At 34.7% G+C, this 14,196-nt stretch overlaps 1 protein-coding gene across 5 annotated transcripts in view; it reads right to left on the bottom strand.

Moving 5' to 3' along the window:
- Positions 1-14,019, bottom strand: part of LOC143243224 (uncharacterized) — a 71,444-nt gene extending 57,425 nt beyond the window's left edge. For 3 of the 5 annotated variants that reach the window (XR_013024237.1, XM_076487063.1, XM_076487065.1), the window contains exons 1-2: positions 7,451-7,781; positions 1,796-1,880 (exon numbers count right to left, since the gene is read on the bottom strand). Coding sequence is in view for 4 of the 5 variants with exons in the window: in XM_076487063.1 (XP_076343178.1) it covers positions 1,796-1,851 (56 nt within the window). In the remaining variant the exon portion in view is untranslated. Of the gene's footprint in view, positions 1-1,795; positions 1,881-7,450; positions 7,782-13,679 lie in introns of those variants that run through there. The other 2 variants (XM_076487064.1, XM_076487066.1) reach the window with 2 other exon arrangements.
- Positions 14,020-14,196: the final 177 nt, after the last annotated feature.

Below are 14,196 nucleotides of genomic sequence, written 5' to 3'. Positions count from 1 at the left end.
AATATTTCCCACAACTGATGTAAGACTAACTAGTCTGTGATATTTAGGACAAGATTTTCCTTTAATATTGACTATGCAGTACAATTCTAAATATTTTCAAACATTCTTTGAAAAAAATTTGTTTTTGTAGATGAATGTAAGCATGTAGATTTGGATATATCTGAATTTTTAGTAAGCATCTGACAAGATGCCAAATAAAATACTTGTAAAAACTATCTTTATACATGTGAGGGAGAAGTGCACAAATTCGATAGGAGAGCAGCAGCACAAAAAAAGGCAGAAGGTTGTTACAAATGGAATTTAGACAAACTGGATTAATGTCACAAACATGTTACCTCAGGGCTCAATCTTAGAACCTTTGCTCTTTTTGACTTACATCAAATTACATAGATGGAGAAATGGTCATTGAATTACTTATTTTTACTTATAACTTTAAAATCTTTGGCATTGCTAACTGTAAAGAGAATACTGCTGATTTTGAAATGTGAAATGAATTTAGTGAATTGGACAAATAAATGGCATTGGTTTTAAATTATAATAAGTGCAAGATAGTGCATGTGGGTTATCATAACTTGAATTATAATTCAAATTAGAATAACCTTAACCATGTAATAAAGGTGAGGGATACTGATGTAATAGTCTCTTAAACCATCAAAGCAATGTATTGTTGTTTGTGGTAAGAGAAATAGGATTTTAGGTTTTCAAAATATTGAAGTAAAAAGAGGTTATAATTTCATTGTATAGATTACTGGGTAGGCCACATTTGGAGTACTGTATTCAACTTTGGGCTCCTCACCTTTAAACTGTTGTAAAGGAGGATCACTAGTGCCTAGAATGGAGGGCATGTCATATGAGTATAGATCAAGATCTTTGATATTGTTTTCCCTTGAAAAAAAAATGAGAGAGAGAGAGATTGAGAAGGTAACTGGTTGAGGTGTTTAAGATTTGTAACTGGTTGAGGTGTTGAGGTGTAAAGGAACTGGTTGAGGTGGGAACTGGAACTGGTTGAGGTGTTTAAGATTGTAAAGGGAACTTGTTAAGGTGGAACTGGTTGAGGTGTTTAAGATTGTAAAGGAACTGGTTGAGGTGTTTTGTAAAGGAACTGGTTGAGGTGTTTAAGAGTGTAAAGGGAACTGGTTGAGGTGTTTAGGATGTAAAGGTAAAGGTGTTTAGGATTGTAAAGGAACTGGTTGAGGTGTTTAGGATTGTAAAGGGAATTGATTATGATGATACATCACATTTTTCCATACTTACTGGTGAGAATTTTGGCAAGGTTGGAGTTATCTTCCACTAAGAATGTTTTATTTTTCTAACAGACCGACTGGGCGTTGGATGTTGTAGAGGTATATTTAAGCAAGTTTAACTTGATAACTGCATGAATGATAAGGGCCTAGCTTTAAGATTTTTATTTATAAAATTATTTATTTAATATTTTTAGTCTAGTTTAGAAGATGAAACAGCCAAGATGAACCAACAGGTCCCTTGTTGTCCCTAAACATTATGAATGTTGACTACAAAACAAATCTTTACTTTATTAAATCATCTGATAAGCATCTTTCAACAGATCTTGCATTCATTTTAACAATATATTCATTTATCAATAATCACTGTAGTAACATTTAATGAAGCACTTAAGCATTAAAAATGTAAATGTTTTATCCTAATTAGTAACCAACATTTCTTACAATTATCTTCACTGGTGTTAGTTTAGCCTTCTCTGCTATTAAAAATTATTCAAAACACACCTGAAAAACACTGAAATATAATACACAAAATCTTATTTTCTTCTACTTACCTGTCAATCTTGAAGCCAGAAAGCTCTGAAAGTTGTTCTGTATTTTTCTCTTCCATGTTTCACTAATTTGATTTTGTAATTATTTCTATAAAAATAAAGAAAATGGATATTAAAAAAAATTAAATGATTACATATTCTTAAATTAATAAAGTTCAGTTTTAAAAATAATAAACTACAAACATTTGCAGAAAAAACAAAGGGCTCTTAATTTAGGAGAAGCATGTTTCACCTATTATAAAAAGGGTTGTTATGATGAATAAACCCAGGTAGCTTAACATAGGCATAAATATGTTTTCTCAAGCAAAAGTCATAACTCAGAATATCTTGTAAATATATGACATGCCTGAAAACATACAGCTTGGTACAATATTCTGTCAATGCATGATAAGGATAACAGCCTACAGTTGGCAGAATACATGATACAGATGATAACCTAGTTTAGTAGAGTGTATCATATAAATAACAACTTGTAGTTTGGTCAAAAACAGTGAGAGTTTAAAAACACAAAATCTCTTGAACATGAGACTTGCATACCAAGAGATTAACGTCTATATGTTTGAAATCAATTCCAAAACTTCCCATAAAATGTTCAGAATTGAGAATACTTATCTTTCCTTTATAAAAACATAAAAAAAAAAAAAAAGAACATTTGAAACCTAGATTATGTTGAGCTTTTCAATGAAAACCTTGCCATTAGAATTTGTTTAGAACCCAAACCCTAACTTAACATTATATGTCAAATGTATCTCATTCACTATTTTTGGATTTCCTAACTTTTCCACTGTTCTTTACATATTCCAACTTATCTGTCAGTATAAATTTATGGTATTTAATCATGTATTTTTACATCATTTCTTTCATAGGCTCATTCCAAACACTAACCACCCTCTTGGAAAGTAATACTGTCTAAACTGCAAACATCTCCAGTACTGCCAAAATTTTAACTTATGACTGCTTACCTTATTGTTTTCACTGTTATACACAAAAACCTTTGATAGATCTATATTGCTGACACCCTTAATAATGTTAAACACCTTAATCAAATCTCCTTCACCTTTCTCCTATCCAGAGAAATAAATTTTGAGATTTTCTCCTCACAGAACAATCCACATCCAATATATACTCTTCAAAAAAAGAAACACAAAAGGCAAAATACGAGACACATTGTCAACAAGTTTATTCCAGGTAGTTCTGTATGACATGTGTGAAACTTTGCACATTAACTGCTGAACATCCAAAGTCTGCAAAGGCAAAGTCCATGCTCACTAGGTGAAGTTTAACGTCACTCAACGTCAATAACAAGTATCCCCCCTGTAAGCATCAATAACTGCTTGGCATCTCCTGCTCATGGAAGCAATGAGATGATGAATCACATCCTGTGGAATGGCTGTCCACTCAGCCTGCAAAGCTGCTGCAAGCTGAGGTAGAGTCTGTCGCCATTGCAGAAGTCGGTCCAACTCGTCCCAAAGATGTTCGATGGGGTTTAAATCTGGTGATCTGGAGGGCCAGGGAAGAACATTGATGTTGTGGTGTCTCAAGAAGACAGTGGTGAGTCGGGCTGTGTGAGGAGGGGCGTTGTCATGTTGAAAAACGTCGTTGACGTTCACCATAATGGGTTGCACATGGGGCCTAAGAATCTCATAGACGGTTGCATACGGTCTGATCGAAAATCCTACGCAGCCCTGGTATGGTTGAGGCAGTAGACGTCGCAGTGGTGGTCCTGTCCCGAAGGCGACGTAACCGGATGTTGCGATCTTGTGCGGGCGTGGTCACATGAGATCTGCCAGATCGTGGACAGTCACAAGTTGATCCATGTTGTTGGTGACGATTCCATAGCCTTGTGATGGTGCTTGGGTGGACATTCACAGCTCTGGTAACATCTGATCGAGATTCGCCTGCTTCCAAGCGACCAATTGCATTGTTGTGTTGTGCTTCAGTCAGTATTGGCGTAACTGTATTGCATGTCGGTCGCTTAACACTGAGCTATGGAAACCGAGAACCTGTCACTTTTATAGGGATTTTGCACATGTTGCACTTGCAGAACATGCAGATCTCTCAAACAAATTTATTGGACACACATGCGTTTTGGCAAAAAATCCGATGTTTTCCTCCGTTTTCAAAGTGCAAAACTTTTATTGTCATTTTGGTCTGACAATCAGTGCCTTAACGTGTTACATCACATACTCTGAGCTTGTAACGTTATTACATATATTTCTCTTTAAAATAACAAAAATATCCCTTTTGCATTTCTTTTTTCTGAAGAGTATATTATCCTAACAGCATTTCTCTGAACCTTCTCCAACAATTAAATATTTTTGTTAAGGAATGGAGCCCTAAAGTGTGTACAGTATTCTAAATAAGGCCGTATGAATGATTTATACAATGAAACAATATCTCTTGTCTTATATTCAATATTACTATGGATGCTACCCAAAATCCTATCAGCCTTACTGCTGGCTACAATACACTATTTAAATGACTTAAGTGATTTTGTGATCACAACAACATCTTTTCCTTCAACCACAGTTTTTAAATTGGAATTATGAAAATCTACATGCATCACCTTAATTATGAATAAACATTATCTGTTATTCATGATGATGTGAAATCCACTTGAAATAAAAATGCATCTCAGAATGGAACACCTTTATTCCTTTACTAATTAATAACCTAACATCCAACTGCAATGCCTCCTACAATTCCATACCATTTATACTCTCGTCCCTATGATGTGTCCGGTAACAATCAGTTGCAAACTCTCTTTGTTGACCTGAAGGTGACTCAGGAAGGTCAAAGTGTTGTTCTCTCCTTATCAATAACAGTGCTAATACTCATATCAGCCATTCGGAGACACATTATCTGTCATGTTATGACTCAATGCATCAAATTATCTTTCTGTAAGTCTGCAGCATCTTTGGTACAGTTACCCAACCCAAAAATCTTAAAGTTATCTGTAAATTTTTATTAGTCATTCCAGAGTCCATATCATTAATACCAGTCATAAACAGCAGAGGACCCAACACAGAGCCCAGAAGCACACCAGTTGTAACTATCACACAGTCAGACCTGAAGCTACTTATTACTATTCTGTGCTTTCTACACTCATGATAGTTTTCTATCAAACTTAATAACATTTTCCTCACATCCACAGACTTAATTTTTGTAACAAGTCTTTTACGAGGTACCTTATCAAATGCTTTCTGAAAATCAAGTGAACCAAATTCAAAATTCTTCTTTCATCAACCCTCTCAGTTACATCCTCAAATTAGACCAGAAGATTATTTTAATTAAAGGAAAAGTCTTGTTTAACCAAAGTACAAAACAACCTTTCAACGTCCTTAGGTCACCTGTACTTTATTTTAATCAAAGTTTCAACACCCATATCAACCTTCTTGAGAATACATTTTTACTTCAAGTGGGTTTCTTATCATAATTAAAGATTTTCCCTTACTGAAGCCATGCTGGCTCTCTGACACTATATCAAACTGCTTTAAGTGATTCTGCAATACATCTTAAATCATCCTTTCAAAACCTTTCCAACTACTGATGTAAGATTAAATGGCCTATAATTGCCTGGACAATGTTCATCACCTCCTTTAAATATTGAACTACTATTAACCAACTTCTAATCTTTTAATACTCTTCCATGACTCAATGACCTATAAACAAATGTTAGCTAGTATTCACACATAAAAATATCTAAGTTTCTTTAAACTTCTCAGATAAAAGTTGTGTGGTCCAGAGGTTTTATCAATTCTTAGGTTTCCCAATTTTTTCTTACAATTTCAGAACTTAAAATATCTTTTACATCAATATATTCCCCAAACATCAAGTGTTCTAGCTAAAGCATAATACCTGTATATTTCTTTGTAACAACTGAAGAACTCATATAATGTAATAAGATTACCACCTCATAACCTTCTTAGTTCAGCCTTTTGCTATAATTTTTTAAGAGGCCCAACCCCCATCTTCATGTTTTGCTTGTCCATCATATTTCTAAAGAATTCCTTATCCACTGTTTGAGCCAACCCTCATTCACATGTATTACTTGCCCTTTTAATTTTCTTTTTAACCAACTCTCTTGATTTCTTAGTCCTGTAAGTTCTTACTATTTTCAGTAATTTTAAATTTCATGAATGCATTATGTTTATCCCTCACACAACCTCTTAAACCTTTACTAAACCACACTGGTTTATTCTGATTCATTGCCCTATTGTTTTCTGTTGTGAATATGCATGTTCTGTAAGCATTTTTTTTTTTTCCTAAATGCTTCCCACACATATTCAAGATCTCCCAACTCTTCATGAACTACAGAAGCCAGATCATGTCTCTTTCTATCAAAATGGATTTTTCTGATATTTGTAATTGGGGTACTCTTTTCTTAAATTCTACATGAAGTAAAACCCCAACCTAATAATGCAATGGTCACTTGTACTTAAGCACTCACCAAACTCAACTTTTATCATGTTCACATCAGATACTAATATTAAATCTAATACAGGGTGTTCAGAAAGTCACTGTGCAGCTTTGAAAGCAGCAATAACAGCATTCATTCAGTCCATTTTAAGCCAGCTACTGATAGCAGTGTTTAGAAACAAAATAAGAAGGATCCAGACCTGTATTAATGACAACGGACATCACTTTCAACATTGTTTATAATTGTCATTCATATTTATCTCCTGTATTCTATATTGAAACATCTGTTAATATATAAGTGCTTTAACACTCTTGTAGTGTTCTGAACAATTTTCAAAAAACCTATCCCCTCACTGTCAAACTGAAAAGTATTTCCAATTAATATCCTTGAAATTAAAATATCCCATAGTAATATCTTTTTTCAGCTATCATTCTGTTTCATTAAATAATTTCTCATAAAATTCCATATTCTGAATTAGTGGTCTATAACAAATTATAGTTAAAAGGCTTTCCCTTTAAATCCACAAACACTCAAACCCAGTGCTATTTTCTTAATATGTTCTAACTCAACAAGGTGAAATTCACTCCTTCCTTATAGTTATTCCTCCCCTTTTCCAATACTCTATCTCTACTAAATAATCCATAACCTGGTATTTCAAAAGAAAAATGTGATAAAAATTGTTCAAATCCAACCAAATCCCAGTGATACCCATAATATCAAAATCCTCAGTTTCCACAACTGCTTTGAATCCATCAATTTTATTTCTAACACTTCCAACACTACAGTAGTGACAACTATTTTTAGATGTTAAAACATTAATATTTTATACCTCTTATATATGTTTTCTGTCAATTATGTTTCCTATTTTACTAATATCACAGCCTCTACCATTGTTTAAATCGAAGGTTCATAACAGTTAACTGGTGGTCCATGAAAGGGCTTCAAGGAGTCAGTAAACTGGGGCAAAAAATATTTATTTTATTCCTCCATTATTTTCTGTGTATGTATTTATGTGATTTTTTCTGGGGAAGGGATTCATAGCTTTCAAATTAGATTCTCAAACGGGTCAGTGAAAAAGGTTAAACACTGGTTTTAATTTACCACCACAGTCGAGTTAATAGTACTTGCTAACATGCCTTTTCTTAAGTGCATGGATCTGTTAATGTTATTCTTCTTCAACTATAAAACTTCGTTCTATAAAGTAACTATAATAAAGTGTAGACCCCAAATTAACTTACTCAGTCAGTCACGCTCCAAATTGTCATTAGTTTTCAGGCTTAAATTAACATGATATAGTGGCAATTCCTGCTGATTGTTTAAAAAATGAAAGAAGCACCGTAACACAGAAGATTTAACTTTTCTTCTGCTAAACCGAAGCATAAATACAATGGTCATAAAATGTATACTTTTGTTTTTCAATAATTACTTTAAATACATTTTAAATATTTAATATTTATATTCACACTTTTCATACAACCTTGCCGCCACACAAATAAAAACTTGGACACCTATCAATTAAAAAGTTAACATTCTTTTACACTTAAATTATTTTAAATTAAATATTTTATTTACATTTGTGTGTTTTTATGTATGAGAATTATACTTAGAGAATTAAAACTATTATAAAACCCATTGTACAAAAAGTTGAGTGAGATTTAACTTTCCGAGGAGCTGAGAGCATATGAAACTCATAAAATAATTACCAAAATATAATTTTTATTGGCCCGACATGGCCAAGCGCGTAATACGCGCGACTCGTAATCCGAGGGTCGCGGGTTCGCGCCCGAGTCGTGCTAAACATGCTCGCCCTCCCAGCTGTGGGGGCGTTATAATGTTACGGTCAATCCCACTATTTGTTGGTAAAAGAGTAGCCCAAGAGTTGGCGGTGGGTGGTGATGACTATCTGTTTTCCCTCTAGTCTTACACTACTAAAATAAGGACGGGTAGCGCAAATAGCTCTCGAGTAGCTTTGAGCAAATTTCAAAAACAGAATTATATTATGGTTTTATTTTTATTATCTTATAATCAGATGTCTGTGTTTCTTTAATTCTTTTTGTTTCAGCATTCGTATCAAATATCCGTGTCTTAGTTGTACTATAATTACTATTTCATGTCTTTTAATAGCAAACCCTATTTTAGAAGTACTTATTGTCACCATTGTTTCACGTCATAACGACGCGGGTTGACCCAGTGACAAATTTTTAAGCTCTGGGAACGTTATAAGATTGACAGTCAATCCTTAGTACTGATTATGGATAGTAGGTTGTTGCTGACTGACTTTATTTACACCGACTGAAAATTATAGGTAGGGACAAACAGTTTTGTCATAGATAAAAAATTCAAAATACAAAATAGTAGCAAAACTTCCTTAATATGCTGGTTCATAATAAGCAAGATAATTCAATCTTAATTTAATACCAGAAGCGCGGTTTTGAAATCCATTAGTGATTCTCTTATCACTATATTAATTTGCATTTAAAAACATCAATAATATGCTAAATCCTCAGTATTTAAGAGCAATACCGTCCTTTTCTATATGCTGTATAAAATAAACAACCAAGTGCATTTTTATTATAGAACAGTACTGAACAAACATAACAACATAACGTTTAGGAACAACAAGAGACCTTTAGGCTCATCTCGGTTGTCTCATCCTCTAAGCCAAACTAAAATTATTTTAAAACTTAAATCCAACCCTTATCATTTGTATATCTGTAAAGCTTTCTTTTAAAAGTGTTAGAACAAAATAAAGAAATCTGATTTAAGGCTTCTGAAAGTAAATCACAGGAAAAACATCAAAATTATATTAATTTTCGTATCCAGTACAAAAGAAACTCAGTGGAAGTGCTTGGGTTCAGCAAACAGTCAATATGCTGTGTATCTCCCCTGCAGACAATCTTTCAAGCGTTCTTACAATATATTTAATCAAAGTGTCCTTTGAGATTTTATTCCAAATGTCTTCAATACAATTACGTAAAATTTCTTTGGAAGTAACTTTTGATTTGTCAAGATTTTGATCTGTCAAATTCCAGATGTGCTCAAGTGGATTGAGATCGGTTAAATGACTGCAACAGCTTCTTTCTAAGCTATGTAATTTCTGCATAGGTTGGGTGAGTGTTTAGGGTCATTATCTTCTTGATAGTAGAATTCCTTACCAATAATACGCAAACCACTGGGTATACTTTGGTGGATCAGTATCTAATGGTACTTGTACTGGTCCATTATTTTCCATCTATTTTGCAAATATCTCCTGTTGCCTCAGCAGAACCACTCCAACCCTAACATTGTTTTCCTCATACTTCATGGTAGATGATATGCATTGGAGTAAGTATCTATCGCCTTTCTTCCATCAGACGTACAATTTATGCTTTGAACCAATTATTTCAAACTTGAGCTTGTCCGTCTACATTATCCTTTTCCAATCATCAGCAGTCCAGTATTTGTACTTTTTAGCAAGTTTCAGTCTTCTGACAAAATTCAGAGATCAACGTAAAGGTTTTTTAACTGATATACGACCAAATATTCCATTCTCGTTGAGTCTTCTTGAAGACTATATCTAGACACTTTTCTGTCATTTTATATATGGTTGTTTATCTCAATTATATATTCAGTCTTATATTGATCTTACATCACCTCTTAAAAGATACTCGTTTAGCTTAGTAATTTCGTACTATGATCTACGCAGTTTAATTTACACTGAAATTTCTCTCATACAGGACACTTTAAAACGCAAAGGCTACCTGCAGCATGTATTACAAAAACTTACTAATATCTCTAAGAAATTCCCAAATGTACTAACTGTGCCCCAATTTACTATATACTCTTCTCTTCCATACATTGGTAAACAAAAATGACCAAAAAAACTCAAATTATATGCATAATTCATTGTTACTACCTCAAGATGATTTCAGATTAGTTTTAAACCTACGTCGCACATTAGCAATTTTTCTGAACTAAAAACTATTTTCTATCTTCCCTTTGTTCTTGGCTTGTATATTTTTACAGTTTCGAGACTGTAAGGCCTTCTATATTGGCAAAATCAAACGCTACTTACTAAATGGAAAAACTAAACATATGGAAATTTGTATGATACCACACAAAGGTTTGAGGAACCCCAGTAAAAATGCTGTTGTAAATTTCTTAAAAGACCCTGAGGTCTTGAAATGAAAACTTCAAGTGATCGGCCCAAGAAAATTTCGCTGGCGTTGAGCAGGAAAATTCGACGGGTTGTCAGGCAAGAAACTAGCCGATCGTCGAACCAGATTAAGGCCCTCACAAACGCAGAATGCAGCTCAAGAACAATAAGACGGCATTTACTAGAGAAAGGCTTTAAATACCATAAACTTCTTAAAAGGCCACGCCTTCTTCTACACCACGAAACAGCTTGGTTAAACTTTGCTGAGAATCACCAAACATGGGACGTGGAAAAGTGGAAGAAGATTTTGTTCTCTGATGATAAAAAAATTAACTGGATGGATGGCTTCCAACGTTACTGGCACGATAAGGATATCCCACCGGAGACATTTTCTACACGACACAGTGGAGGAGGTTCCATCATGATCTGGGATGGTTTCTCCTTCCATGGAACAGTGGAGCTTCAAGTTATACAGGGCGTCAAACAGCAGCAGGCTATATTGGCATATTGGAGAGAGCATCCTTAATGGCTGAAGGCCTCGCTTGTGTGGAAATGACTGGCTCTTTCAGCAGGACAACGCTGCAATCTACAATGCCCGCAGAACAAAGGATTTTTCATTGCGAATAACGTGACTCCTTTGAACCATCCAGCGTGTTCGTCCGAACTGAACCCAATTGAAAATGTTTGAGGGTGGATGGCAAGGAAAGTCTATAGAAATGGACGACAATTCAAAACAGTGCATGATCTACGTGAAGCCATCTTCATCACTTAGAATACCATTCCAGCTAGCCTTCTGCAAACGCTTATATCGACCATGCCAAAGCGAATGTTTGAAGGTATTCGAAATGACGGCCGTACAACTCACTACTGAGACCTCTTGCTGGGCATTTCCTATACTGTTTAGGACTTCTTTATGGCATGGTTTTAAACTTTTGACCATCTAGTATTTAGGTTAATTTCATAGTGTTCACATTTGCCCTATTAAATGCCAAAAAGTTTTTTATTTTTATTTTTCCTTTTCTTATTTTCATCTTTCGAAGCCCTACTCAAATAAGTGGTTGAGTTTAACAACGCAAAATGCAATTTTTTTCTTTATGCTCATTGGATTTAAGACTTTGGACAGCAGTGTATATACATCAACCTCATTCCTAAAAGGTTAACTAACATCTGCTAAACAGATTTGGATTGTTTGGCTTGGTAATTTAATTTAGGGTATCCAGGCAGCCAATCAGGTGGAGGCATTGCACTCCGTTCTAACAGTGGATACAAGCTGACCCGCTGTCAGCGAATGACATTGCAAAGTCAGGTGCAAGCTACATGTTGTCTCAACAATATAATAAGTGATAGACCCTTGTTGAAAGACAGAGACTACATCCGACTTTAATATTGACAAAGACATTGTAGGATACATTTTGTGAATTACGGAACATCTATGAATTGGGTTTGAAGAAAGTTTCGATATATTGACACACAACATCCATTACAATTATTACTTACCAGATGATACAATACTTGAAAGACCCGATATGAAAATTATAAGTTCAGAAAGAAGGGAATCTCCGTTATGGGCTGTTCTTACAGACGCGTTTGCAAATGGTCGAAGAATGTACAATATCATCTTGATGTTTGTATTTGAGGTAAAATGTTGACTAATTGTGTCTTTAAAAGTGTCCTGAAAAACAATAGAATTTTTAAGTTCATATGTTTCTCTTTACTTTTATCTCTAAATCATAACAAATCGAAAAATAAACAATATCGGTTTGTTTGTTTAGAAATTTCGCGCCAACCTACACGAACGTTATCTGCGTTAGTCGTCCCTACTTTAGCAGTGTGAGAAGAAAGAGAGAAGGCAGTTAGTTATCACCATCCACCATCAACTCTTGGACTATTCTTTTACAAACGAATAGTAGGATTAGCCGATAATTATAATGCCCCACTCCTGAGAGGGCGAGTATGTTAGGTGTGACGGAGAAAACAATATGGGACACATTCTTGATGACGAGAAACCCACTTGAAATAAAACTTTTTCAATCACGTTAACTCGATACACCCCAATATTACGTTCACCTGTGAACAGGTAAAAACTAACCAATAACACTTCTTAACCTCAAGATTCCTATAACTGATACACAATTCAAAACAGAAATCCACAGAAAAATCATCCACACCGGATTATACATTCTCTAGGACTCAGCGCATGAAGCATAACAAATATTCACCATATTAAGAAACCAAATAAACACAGCCACAAAACTATTCTCACTCAATAACATTGTATCCCAAAATACAACAAACAACAAAACCTTATACTGCTGCATTCCACCTGTTCCCAAGATCAGCAAAAAAATGACCAACATTTGGAAAAAACTTATAACAAAACACAACATTCCAGTAAACACGAAATTTATTCAAAAACCAGGAACAAAACTAAAGTTCATACTACGTAAAAACTACACTGACAAACACACCAGCATAATTTATCAAATACAATGTAACAACTGCCACGACTTCTGTATTGGAAAAATAAGCAGAAAAACACTGCAAATCAAATAAACACAACATAACCGTGGAAAACTCCCAAATAGTAAGTCGGGAAACAAATGCAAAATCAAAGTAGCCCTACTTATACAGCAACTAAAACCAAAATTAAACCAATATAAAGGAAGACATTAATAACTATACTGATTAATAACCTAACATCCAACTACAACGCCACTACAATCCAATACCCGTTTATACTCTCGTCCCTAAGATATGTCCAGCAACAATCAGTTTCAAACTCTCCTTGTTAAACTGAAGATGATCTAAGAAGGTAGAAACGTTGTTCTCTCTTTATCAATAAAAGTGTCAATATCCATACCAGCCATTCTGAGATATATTATCTGTTATGTATCGACTCATGCATCAAATTATCTCCCTATAAGTCTGCAGCATCTTTGGTACAGTTACCCAACCCAAAAAAGCTTAAAGTTATCTGTAAATATTTACCAGTCATAAACAGCAGAGGACCCAGCACAGAGCCCAGAGGCACACCAATTGTAACTATCACACAGTCAGACGTGAAATTATTTATTATTATTCTCTGCTTTTTACACTCATGACAGTTTTTTATCCACCTTAATAAGAAAACACTGCAAATAAAATAAACACAATACAACCATAAAAAAAACCCAGATACTAAGTAGGGAAACAAATATAAACAAACGCAAAACCAAAGAAGACCTACTTATGCAGCAAATAAAACCAAAATTATACCAATATAAGGGAACACCTTTATTCCTATACTAATTAATAACCTAACATTCAACTTCAACGCTCCTACAATTCCTTACCTGTTTATACTCTCGTACCTAAGACGTGTCTGGCAACGGTAACTTGCAAACTCTCTCTTTTTTAGTCTGAAGATGACGTAGGATGGGTGGCCTGTCATAGCCAGGTGGGTTAAGGCGTTCGGCTCCGAATCTGAGAGTAGCGGGTTCGAATTCCCGTGGCATCAAACATGCTCGCCCTTTCAGCCGTGGGGGAATTATAATGTGACGGTCAATTTCACTATTAATTGGTAAAAGACTAGCCTAAGAGTTGGTAGTGGGTGGTGATGATTAGCTGCCTTCTCTTTAGTCTTACACTGCTAAATTAGGGACGGCTAGCGCCTAGGAAGGTCGAAATGTTGTTCTCTCCCTATCCAAAAAAAGAAAAAGTGTTAATACTCGTACTAGCCGTTCTGAGATACAACATCGGACACAGCGTAAATGGTATAAAAAGGAATTATATAAACTTAAAAACACATTTATCAAATTCTATGAAATATTTATGTCCTTCCTTAAACAGGATTCCCTTCAGAGTAAGTAA

Source organism: Tachypleus tridentatus, unplaced genomic scaffold (assembly GCF_004210375.1).
Source record: "Tachypleus tridentatus isolate NWPU-2018 unplaced genomic scaffold, ASM421037v1 Hic_cluster_2, whole genome shotgun sequence".
Classification (NCBI taxonomy): domain Eukaryota; kingdom Metazoa; phylum Arthropoda; class Merostomata; order Xiphosura; family Limulidae; genus Tachypleus; species Tachypleus tridentatus.
This window is presented reverse-complemented; position numbering and strand designations above follow the sequence as displayed.